This window comes from Sceloporus occidentalis, unplaced genomic scaffold (assembly GCF_023333645.1).
Source record: "Sceloporus occidentalis isolate IW3139 unplaced genomic scaffold, rSceOcc1.0.p SCAF_69, whole genome shotgun sequence".
Classification (NCBI taxonomy): domain Eukaryota; kingdom Metazoa; phylum Chordata; class Lepidosauria; order Squamata; family Phrynosomatidae; genus Sceloporus; species Sceloporus occidentalis.
In genome coordinates, this window is record NW_028317049.1 from 1,358,556 (window position 1) to 1,370,583 (window position 12,028).

General features: G+C 44.6%; 1 protein-coding gene and 1 long non-coding RNA gene across 3 annotated transcripts in view; both read left to right on the forward strand.

Moving 5' to 3' along the window:
• Nucleotides 1-7,721: 7,721 nt before the first annotated feature.
• Nucleotides 7,722-10,433, forward strand: LOC149286379 (uncharacterized). Of its 2 annotated transcripts, none has more exons than XR_016277609.1 (3): nt 7,722-7,823; nt 9,405-9,563; nt 10,371-10,433. It is a non-coding gene; the product is annotated as an uncharacterized LOC149286379 (long non-coding RNA). The 2 variants fall into 2 exon arrangements; XR_016277608.1 differs by lacking the exon at nt 10,371-10,433 and adding an exon at nt 9,747-10,062.
• Nucleotides 10,434-10,620: 187 nt separating this feature from the next.
• LOC149286380 (uncharacterized) overlaps nt 10,621-12,028 on the forward strand; it is a gene marked incomplete at its 5' end in the record, with an annotated part of 67,103 nt that continues 65,695 nt past the window's right edge. Inside the window, one exon of the mRNA XM_089494185.1 lies at nt 10,621-11,360. Coding sequence (XP_089350311.1) covers nt 10,621-11,360 — 740 coding nt within the window. The remainder of the gene's footprint in view (nt 11,361-12,028) is intronic.

Consider the following 12,028-nt stretch of genomic DNA (forward strand, 5'->3'; position numbering starts at 1 on the left):
CAGTGGAAAGGAGGCTGAGGAGCAGTGCCAGAGGCTTCCTCGGCCTCCTCTCCACCACCGCCATGACGCAAGGGCCGAGTGGGATTATTGGAGGCCAAGAGGCCTCTGGGTCACCACCCGGCCCTTCCATGGTGGCGGCAGTGGGGCCGTGGAGGCTGACGTGGAGAGGAGGCCTCTGGTGCTGCTCCTCCGCCTCCTCTTCGCTGCCACTGCCACAAGCACTGCCACATCCACCGAAGGGCTGGATGGTTGGCTGGAGGCCCCTTGGCCGCCAATAGCCCCACACGGCCTTTCCCCAGAGCGTGGCGGCAAGGAGGGAAAAAGTTGGGGAGGGGAGGAGAGGGACTCTTGTCCCCAATGTCGGCGAGCGTGGACTTGAGCATACGCAGATTTTGGTATACATGGGGGGGGGGAGGTATACCAGGGGCCCACTGTATTCTCAAGCAAACGAGGGCCAAGAGAGCCCTGGAGAGCCTTGTCTTGGGGTGGCTCTGGATCTCTGGTGCCGCAACAAACTACAAATCCCAGGATTCCACAGGATGGAGGCAGGAGAGTTAACACAGTTTCAAACTGGAATATTTCTGCAGTGCAGATATAGCCTGAGCTAGATGTAAAAGGGTAGAACAGGGGTAGGCAACCTGTGGGCCGCGGGCTGGATGCAGCCCGGCGAGGCCTTGGGACCGGCCCCAGCCCAGTCCTGCCGCCGATTGCCGCCAGGGCCTTTGGCCTCTCGTGCGCAGGGGCAAGGGGGGCAATTGTCTATAGACATCTCAGAAACATGCATTTATATTAACATTTTTTAAAAAAAAATCAGCACATATTTTGCGTGTCCCCCACTTTTTTAAAAAAGTGTCTACCATTTGAAAATGCTGTCCTACAAGATATTACTAATGAGAGATCTTGAAAAGGAGACAATAAAAGAAAATATGATAAGATGGGCACGGGATATAGGACGTGCAATCCCATATGAAGAATGGCTGAAGGCCTGGGACAAGACAAATAAATTCACCGCCTCACAGTCTCTAAAAGAAAATCATCTCAAAATATCCAATAAGTGGTATTTCACACCCGCTAAAATTAAAACATATATATATATATATAATACCTAACTTAATATGTTGGAGATGTGGCATATGTGGTGGTCTTGTAAAAAAGTCAAGAAATTTTGGTTTAAGGTTCATTCTGAGATACAAACAGCCTTTTCTTTTCAATTTAACATGTCTCCAGAGTTCTATTTACTGAACTATTTACTGCCAAAGACGGAAAAAAAGATGGAAAAAAATATTGGATAACTTTTTTATACAGTCCGTCCTCGCCTTACGCGGGGATCCGTTCCGGCGCGTAAGGCAAATTCCGCCTATGCTCGAGCCCCATTGGAAACAATGGGGCTCGTGCACGGCGCGCGGGCGCACACAGGGCGCAACAGGGGCGTGCGCCCATTCAATTGAATGGGACACGCCCCTTCCGCCCTGCGTGCGCCCCGCGGCTTGAGCGCGTACGCTCAAGTCTGCATATGTCAAGATAGCGTATGGCGAGGTTCCACTGTATTTCGTTACTGCTGCAAGACTTGTGATAGCACAAAATTGGAATAGCAGTAACCCACCACAAATAGATGAATGGAAGGAAATGGACAGATTGACAAAATTGCTAAGTAATAGATCTGAATTGGAATTAAATTATGACTGGTTACCAATAGCACAGACATGGGGAAAGGTATTTGATATAAATTTGATGAATGTGAAATGAGGGAAAATGTGTGTACATATATTTTTTATTCAGAAATAGTTGTTTTTGTCAAGTTGATTATAATAAGTATAAAAAAATTGAGAATGTAAATAAGATTAAGATGTGAAATGAGCAAATTGGGGGGGGGGGGGGGAGAAAACTAGTAATAGTCAAAGCACAAAAAAAATGTTGTCCTACATTTGTCCCGGTTTATTTATTTAGTTAAATTTTTTAAAAATAATTTATTTATTTATTGGCTTCAGCCCCCCATTTGTCTGAGGGACAGCAACCTCAGAAAAGTTGCCTATCCCTGGGGTAGAAGCACCCAAGTCTGGTTTTCCCCCCCTTAATAATGGTTTTACTTTCAAAAACTAAGCAGTATGTTTTTCTGTCTAATCTTTATTTTTGTTGTTTGTTTGATTCATTCTTGGTAATAGGAGATGGTCTCTTTTGTCAACTTCCTTCATGCGTAAAAATCTATTAATAAGAAAACTGGGGAGACTTTTAAAACCTCCCAAAGGAGCTACTTTTGGCCTTTTTTGGGGCACAAGCCTCCTCTTAGAAGCCAAAGCCCAATGTTTGTGAAGAAGAAGAAGAAGAAGGATTGTATTAAAACTATCCTCCCATTTCTGATCCCTTTTAAAACCCATGTTCCCCAGAAGGAGCAGAGCTTTGTAATAAGAAAACCCTCTCAGGAAAGGGACACAAAAGACACACAAAGAGACACACTTCCTTCCTTTTGGCCCAAGGAGCCTGGCCTCCTTCTGACTCTGGAGCCTCAGGAGAGAAAGAGAAGCCTCTGTTCAACTGAGGCTCAGAGAAGGTTCTGGAACATTATTCCCCACAGTCACAAGCAGCACAAAATGGCCGCCGGGAGACAAAATGGCTGCCTCTGCCTCAGCGCTTGGCAGTTGGCAATTTGAGGCCTTCAGGGAACCCAAAATGGAGGATGAAAGGGCTCCAAAGTGAGAAGGGACCCCAAACAGGATTTCCAAACCATAACAACACCTAAAATCTTTCCTGATGCTATAATATAGAGACTCACTGAGATACGCTTTATAAATGCTTCTTTACATGTCTTTATAAATAAATAAAATGTAATAATACTAATGCTACTAATAATAATAGTAATAATAAGTTATAACCAGGAGCTTTCTCCCTGTGGCTTCTCCCCCAGAGGCCTCTGCGTATGCTCAGGAGCCCCTTCTTCTTCTCCTTCTTCTTCCTCTGCAGAATCCTCCAGAGGCCTCTCTGCTCTTCCTCCTCCTCAGGCTCTTCCTCTAAGCCTTCCTCCTCCTCCTCCTCCTCCTCCTCCTCCTCCTCCTCCTCAGGACCTTCCTCTAAGCCTTCCTCTTCCTTTTCCTCCCAGATTTTGGGGGAGAATTGTGTGCCTTCAATTCCTTTCTGGGGACCCCAAGGCAACACTGTCACAGGAGTCTCTTTGTAGGTTTTGTTGAAAGGTGTTTACCATTGCCTTCGTTTGAGGCTGAGAGAGTGTGCCTTGGGGGCTGGGGGTGTGCTGCGTGCCTTGAACCCATGTCTAGTGACCCTATTCCCAGGGTTTCCTTGCCTTCAGGTTTGCCTTCCACTTTGCCCTTTGTCTTCCTCTGAGACTGAGAGAGTGTCTGCTGCCCAAGGTTCCCCCGCAGTGGGTTTCATGGCCCAGAGTGAATGCCATTTCCATCATGTAGATGTGTGTTTGTGTGTGTGTGTTGTATGCCTTCCAGCTGGCCATTGGTCTTCCTATGAGGCTGAGAGAGTGTGACTTACCCAAGGTCACTCATTTTATATAATGGGATTTTAGCACCCATGGATTTTGCTATCCAAACCAAATCCCAAAGGATACCAAGGGCCCATTGTTTTTCCATCTTTTTTTGCAAACAGCAAAGCAGATCTTGCTTGCCTGATCTTTGCATGTTCAAGAGAAGGTTTGGGCAAATGCTAAGAGCTGCCTTGTGAGGTTAGGAAGAGGGTCCTGGAAAACAGTCCTCTTCCTCTGGACCCACAGACTCAGAAAGACATGGGGCCCCCATTCAATGGGACCTCTTTCTTTGAGGCTGCCCTAGGTCCAGGAGGGTCTCTCAGGAGAGATTGGGAAAGTCAGCCTTTGAGGAGTTCTGGTCCTTAAAGGTTAATATCTCCAGGCTTTGCTGAGAGGGCAATATTTGGGATTTGGACAGATCCAGGCTGCAGGGCTCTCTCAGATCTGGTTCAAATAACACTGCAGAAATTATAATGATGATAATGATGATGAATCTTCCATTTAAACCCACAGAGCTTTGTGGATGCTCAAATAGTAACAGAGGTCAAAAACACATTGCAGAAATAATCCAGTTTGCAGAAATAAACCACTTCAACTGCCCTAGTTCAGTGCTTGGGAATCCTGGGAATTTTAGTTTATTATGGCATCTGAGTTGTCTGACAGAGAAGACTAAATATCTCACAAAACTACAGTTCCCAGAATTCCCTAGCATTCAGCCATACAGTTAAAGCAGCCCTGAACTTGGACCATTGTTAGCGGTTGGCTTGGAGCCTGAATAGAAGGTTCTAGAAGGCTGGTGGCTTTGGTCGTTGGCTGCTTAGGAAGAAGGGCTCCTTCTGGGTTTCCTCGGCAGGAAAGGAAAGGAAAGGTGGTTGCCTCAAGATGCCGATGGGAGACCTCTAAATTTGGTTCCTTTGTGAGAATGCTGACTGAGGGGGAAGAGAAGGGAGATGGATTTAGTCCCCAGGGAGGCCCCAGGGCAGGCAGGGCAGGCCACACAACATTCGCTCACTCCCAAGTCAAATCCTGGTTTCCCTTCTTTTGCCCAGGACCTAAACCTGGACCAGAAAGGATCAGATTTTATTTGCTTTCTTCTCCTGTAACAGGTGTTTTTCCTTGCCCTTTTTACACGTGGCAGTAAAGATACGGTACATCAGGGCCTGGTTTTCATGCATGATCTTCAGACAGGAGATGAGGCTGCCTCTTCTCCATTTTGGAGGGAGCCCAATTCCAGGAAAGAGGAAAGGTCAGAGGTGATGTGAGAGCAGTAGCTTATTATAAATTGCGAGTCTTAGTTCATTGGTTTCTTTAACTAGAAAACATGCAGGGGTCTATGGATTGGTTTAGTTTCTTGCTTTCTCTCAGTTGTGGTGGTACAAGGGCTCACTACTATACCCTGCATTCGCCATCTGGCAAGAAAGAAGGAGGCTAAATTAAATGCTTTTTATCCTTAGTTTTTTGTGGATTTTTTGGGCTATGTGGCCATGTTCTAGAAGAGTTTCTTCCTGACGTTTCGTCAGCATCTGTGGCTGGCATCTCTGAAGATGCCAGACACAGATGCTGGCGAAACATCAGAAGAAACTCTTCTAGAACGTGACCACATAGCCCAAAAAACCCACAAAAACCTATGGAAGCCGGCCATGAAAGCCTTCGACTTCACGCTTTTTATCCTGTCTCTCCAAGCAAGTGAGAAAGAATAATTCTCTCATTTCCCCTTGATCTGGGAACAGACCTTTAAAAATTTCTCTCTTCATTTCTACACAGGAAAGTATCTTGAGTAGATTTGAATGACAAACTGTGAGCGACTATGGTTAGTAATTTATGCATTAGGCTGAATGAGATCGCTAGAGGCCCTGCCCCAGGTCCTAGGCTTTAGCTCACAAACCTCAGGACCTGGGACAATCCTGAATTCACAACCCTATAAGAGAGATGGAGGGACACCAGAAAGTAGGCAACCAAAGTCCTGTGCATATGTACCAGTTTGGTGCCATGTTAATGGCTGTGGATCCACCCCAGAGAAACCTGGGAATGGGGTGCTTAGAACTGGATGCTTGGTAGAGAGCCCCAGTGCAGTCCTTCATGAGAGTTGCTATATAATTTTAAGTACTTCATGAAATAAGAAATCCCAGGATTCTGTTGGACAGAGTCCTTTAAGTTTCATGGTATCTAAGTGCTAGGTTTGGACAATGGAGATACAACCCAGGTGCCAAAAATGACCCATAGCAATTCTGGACAGACTCATTCAGTCTCTGTGTCTATTGGTGGAGGGCTATTTACACCAAGAAACCAATGGATCTTCAAGGGATCTCCAGTTTATTTATTTTATTTATATACATCCATCCTTTCTCCAAATATAGGGACTCAGGGTGGCTAACAATAAATTTAATACGGTACAAATTCAAAACAATGCAAAGGGATTAAAATTATAACTATTTTATAAAATTAAACCATTTATATAATTACACCTTGAAAAAAACCATATACAATTTCACCTTGACCTCTGAATTGCACAGCAGTTCAAACCTTATCTCTTGTTTTGCTTAGGATCCAGCCCTTGAGGCATCAGCATTTCCAAAAAGGAGAGAAAGTGGAAGTGTGAAATACTTTTTGTTTGGAGGAAGTGTCTATCCAGATTCTGTCCTGCAAAACTATTAGAGCTCACTTTGATGCTGTTTTTGATTCAGAACATATGATTTTAAGGCATCTTGCACTTCTGTCTCCATCCAATAAACCTTTGAATTCTTTCAAGCATTCTGTTTTCCTGGCTGCCCATCCCAAAAGTATGAAACATAGCACCAGTCATGGAGATTCATTCTTTTTCTTAATAGAGATACAGAGCGAGGGCCTCAGGATCCCCACTCCTGGTGTAAGACCTGGCCCAGTTCATTGCAGATATTTGACATACTTGATGTTAGAGTCAGACTGGGAGGTTTTGGGAGTCTCTGTTCCTCCAAAAGTAACTTTCCCAAGAGCAGTCTATGTCTCCCTTCCAAAGAGCAGCAGTGGATGGAGAAGGAGGCCTTGGGGAAGCAGAGGAGAGCTTGGCCTGACCCCCAAGGACTCTCCGTTGAAGGTTTCCATCTCTCTAGGAAACGGTGGAGCCTGGGAAGGAGACTGAGGACTAGGGCATGCTGGGAAAAGCTTCAGGGGGAGCTTATGGGAGCAAATGTGGGACTTTGCTTTCTCCCCCCAACTACTTTCCTGCTCTCTTTTGACAAGGTAAACTCAATGGTGGAAAACACTGCAAACGCCATCTTCCCTGTACATTCCATGCTCACCTCCATGGCACCTTAGGAGTAAGTAAGTCTCCATTGAGGGCAGCACAGTCAAAAAACAAAATCCAAAATGGGGAGTGGTCTTTGAGATCCTGATGGTCCTCTGAAAATGCCAGCCCCTGAAAGCAATCCTGGTCAGCTTTTGGGAAAGTGCCCTCAAGGTTTGGTCCAAACGGCTCTCAGCCCCTGGCAGACTGTCCCTTCCCTGCGCCTTGCTCTCCTGGAGGCTCAGAGGAGATTCTGGGGGGCCTGGGCACCTCCTCTTCTTAGGGACCCTGAGCCTCAAGTTCAGCTGACAAACGGCCATTTGCCCATGAGGAGTCCCCCGTTCCCCGCTCTGTCCTGGCACATGCCTTAGGAAACCTCTTCCATGGGAATTTGGGAGCTCCTAATCTTAGTGGAAATGGGAACCTCTAGAACTCTCCTATTCTTCCCAGCCACGAAATAAGGTATAGTTGTGAATCTCTTCCAAGGAAAAGAGTTGTTGTTGTTTTTGTTGTAATAACAGGGCTCCAGTCAATGGAGATCTTCAGGCAGTAAAGGGAGGTTTATGCAAATGCAGAGTGACATCACTGCTATGGAAGGCTCACTTGACCAATCAGAGAGCAAGATAAAGGTTCTTCTGGAAGCTTCCGTGAGAAGGAGATATAAGGCCTGAGAGACCAAGAGACAGTTGGGGGAATTGTGTCGGTTGGAGATCGAGAGAGAGAGTGAAAGAGCGGATCTTGGAAGTTAGTCTCAGAATTGGATGTTTAGGTCTATTTATTATTTTAATAGCTTTTATGAATTGAATATTATATACTTAGAAATATTGTACCTGCAAGATCCTTAATATCTTGTATGATTTTAGTAATATTTTGTTACTTATAATAAATACCTCCTTAGAGTGTCTACTACTACTTTGTGCTGGTTTTGGGGGGAAATGAGAAAGTGTTGGGAGGGGTTTGGCTGAAGAGAGGGTATAAAATTATTATTATTATTATTATTATTATTATTATTATTATTATTACAGGGGCGCAGTGAGTCAGTTGGAAAAGCCCATCTCACTCCAGAAAATAAAGGTATTTCAGGAGTTTAGATCTTTCTGTAATAATAGCTACAAAACTGATAATAGCATTTGGGACATTTAGTCTTTTAAAAACAAATATGGCAGATTTAAATGCTGCTTTAAAACCTCTTTCCATCTGCCAGCTTTGCTCTGGTTTTGGGGGGAAATGAGAAAGTGTTGGGAGGGAGGGACTGCCAACAGAATTAGGAGATGCATTGCAGGCTATGGACAGTTTGCGGCCAAGAAAGGTCCAAAACACACGGCAGCAATAGTCCAGTCTGAGAGTGCTTTAACTGCCCTGGCCCAGTGCTAGGGAATCCTGGGAACTGGAGTTTATTGTGGCATCAGAGCTCTCTGACAGAGAAGGCTCAATGTCTCATAAAACTACATTTCCCAGAATTCCATTTTGTGTTCTGGAAGCCATTTTGTGTTCTGGTGGCCATTTTGTGCTGCTTGTGACTGTGGGGAACAACCTTCTCTGAGGCCTCAGTTGAACAGAGGCCTCTCTTTCTCTCCTGAGGCTCCAGAGAGAGAAGGAGGCCAGGCTCCTTGGGCCAAAAGGAAGGAAGTGTGTCTCTTTGGGTGTCTTTTGTGTCTCTTTTCTGAGAGGGTTTTCTTATTACACAACGCTGCTCCTTCTGGGGAACATGGGTTTTAAAAGGGATCAGAAATGGAAGGATAGTTTCAATACAATCCTTATTCTTCTTCTTCACAAACATTGGGCTTTGGCTTCTAAGAGGAGGCTAGTCCCCCAAAAGAGGCCAAAAGTGGCTCCTTTGGGCGGTTTTAAAAGTCTCTCCAGCTTCTTATTAAGAAATTTTCAAGGAAGAAGGAAGGAGACGGACCAGAATAACTCATATTACCAAGAATTAAACAAACAAACAAACAACAAGAAGAATAAGGATTAGACAGAAAAACAAAATGCTTATATTTAAAAAAGCAAAACCATTTTAAAAGGATAAAAACTCAACTTGGGTGCTTCTATTCTTTTACAACCGACTCAGGCTGTATCTGCACTGCAAAAATAATCCAGTTCTAAAATGTGTTAACTCTTCTAGTCCCATCCTATGGAATCCTAGGATTTGTAGTTTGTTGTGGCATTAGAGCTCCCTGGCAGAGAAGGCTAAGTGTCCAAAGGTAAAATCACAGGATTCCATAGCACTGAGCGGTTAAAGCGGTGTCAGTGTGCCTTATTTCTACAGTGCAGATGCTGCCTTCTTGGGAAAGGAGCTGATGATGGGGAAAAGAGGAGGAATGCAGAAGGAAAGCAGGTTATTTGTTTATTTATGATGCATTCATTTCACATCTAGATGCAGGGACATAACCAGGGCCCTCTCCTATTCCCCATCCCCTGATCCCCCACCACTCTAAGAAGACATGGAGTATCTGTTCTGTAGGGGAGCTGCAGTGACTCTATGCTAGGTCCAGGGGGCTTTGGTTGGTGCAGAGGGAGGAAGGGGATGTCCACTTCTGCATTGGTCCAAATGAGACATTCGTCACCTGCTTATGTCCCCAGCAGGATGCTGATCTCAGTGACTTTGAGTGCTGCAGTCTTTCTAGCCAAACCAAGCCTTACCCTGGTCTCTTTTCTCAGGAACTTCATCTTGGACCCTTGTACATGCCTTTTGGGCCTCTCTTGCTGGACGTGACCAAAGAGCAGGATCCCCTTGCCCACTTGATGGCTGACACAGAGGCCAAGCAGAGGAAGTTGGGATCCAACAGAAAGAGGCTACCGAGGCACAAGAGCTCTTTGGTAAGTTGCCATCCTGACTGTTAGTTTCATCTGTGTCTGGGCCGGCTCATGAAAGCACGTGGAGAACATACTTTCCCAGTCTGGCAGAGAGAGTTCTGGTTAATCATCTGTCACCTCATTTTTCAGGGGCTTTGAAAATTTCCTATTTCACTCTCCTCCTCCCACTTTCTTCTTTCTCCTCAGGTCAGTTCAGTTGCTTCAAAATGTGTTCCAAGTTCATCCACTCAAAAGAGGGAAGATGGGAGGAGGGAAGGGGGCATGGTCTTGCCCTTGCCAGGAGTCGGAGGCAAAAGCAAACGTCTGTACCCTTCCTCCCTTGTGTGATCATCATTAACAACTTTGGCCATCTTGACCCCCTTCTGGTGTTATTTGTCTTGCTTTCCCAATCTGTAAAATGCTGGGGGATATGGAAGAATATCTCTGGAGCTAAATTGAGGTTGGGCTCAGTGGCCCTCAAGCCCAGAGTAAAAGTGAAATTTGCCTTTGAAATTAGGTGAGATATGGCTAAATGCACTACAATTCATTAGTGACTAAATGTACTATACATGTTGGGATAGGCAGAATCTTAATCAATCAATAATATTCCAGAAATGGAGTAAATTATATTGTTTATCATATTATATATTATATGGAAAAGTTTCGAGACAAGCTGGATCTCAAAGGCTGTAGCTTTTTTTGGCTAACAGAATTAAAAGTTTATTTCCTGGACTGAATTGTAAAGTGATCAAATAATATTTGCAATGCACCATGTGCTTTTCTCATCTTTGGCTTGGTCACTCTCTGGATGAGGGCTGTTTTCTGTTGCAGGTGACCTTTGCGGATGTGGCGATATATTTCACTGAAGAGGAATGGAAACTGTTGACGAAAAAGCAGAAACTTACGTACAGTTCTGTGATGATGGAGAATTATGAGAATGTGGCCTCTGTGGGTAAGGAACCTAAATCCATTGCCCTTCCTGTGAAGACTGAGGGCCCTTTCATAAGTCCACACAGGAGAGAAGCCATACAAATGCCAGCATTGTGGGAAAGGTTTTTCTTCAAAGTCAGACCTAGCGAGACATCAGAGAGTCCACACAGGAGCAAAGCCATACAAATGCCTACATTGTGGGAAAGGTTTTTCTTCAAAGTCACACCTAGTGAGACATCAGAGAGTCCACACAGGGGCAAAGCCATACAAATGCCAGCATTATGGGAAAGCTTTTTCTTCAAAGTCAGACCTAGTGACACATCAGAGAGTCCACACAGGAGCAAAGCCATACAAATGCCAGCATTGTGGGAAAGGTTTTTCTTCAAAGTCAGACCTTGTGGGACATCAGAGAGTCCACACAGGAGAGAAGCCCTACAAATGCCAGCATTGTGGGAAAGGTTTTTCTCGGAAGTCAATCCTAGTGACACATCAGAGAGTCCACACAGGAGAGAAGCCATACAAATGCCAGCATTGTGGGAAATGTTTTTCTCAGAAGTCAAACCTAGTGAAACATAAGAGAGTCCACACAGGAGAGAAGCCATACAAATGCCAGCATTGTGGGAAATGTTTTTCTCAGATGTCACACCTTTTGGAACATCGCAGAATCCACACAGGAGAGAAGCCATACAAATGCCAGCATTGTGGGAAATGTTTTTATTCGAAGTCACACCTAGTGACACATCAGAGAGTCCAAACAGGAGAGAAGCCATACAAATGCCAGCATTGTGGGAAAGGTTTTTCTTCAAAGGCACACCTAGTGACACATCAGAGAGTCCACACAGGAGCAAAGCCATACAAATGCCAGCATTGTGGGAAAGGTTTTTCTCAGAAGTCAAACCTAGAAAGACATCAGAGAGTCCACACTGGAGAGAAGCCACACAAATCCCAGAAATGAACTAACATTATATTTGTCACTAACGAATTCAAAAAGCATATTTTCAATCCAGCAGTGCAAATAAAAGGCCCTTTTGATTTTGTTTGTGAGATTTGTCTGTCCATATGTCTGTTTATGTTTTAAGATTGTGTTTTCTTAAGTTTAGGTTTTCATTGCTAATAGTATAGATAATTGTTTTGGGTTGTAAATTTGGCTGGGGATTGTGGGTCGTGGTATAGGTTAGGTAGATGGGGGCTGGGATTTGTTGCAGAATAGTTATGGGAATGATAGCTTTTGGGATATTTGGGATGTTGGCTGAAGAAAATTGGGGGCAGGTATTGACAGAAAGGGTTATTTTTTGGGAATGGCAAAGGGTCCTTGATACCTGTGGGGCATAGACTGTGGGAATTGGAGGTGGGGCTAGGTTTGGAAGAGGGTGGGATTTTAGGTTTGGGGATTTTGATGCATTGTTTGGATTGGAGTGGGCAGTTCTGGCTTAAACACTGAATTTCTTTTTGTTCTCAATAAAGATTTTTGCTTTTTCAACACAATGGACTCTTTGATGCACAGAAGTTTGGAATTTGCCCAAAACTGACCCTTTCTTCTCTCCTCAGTCCTCAGCTCC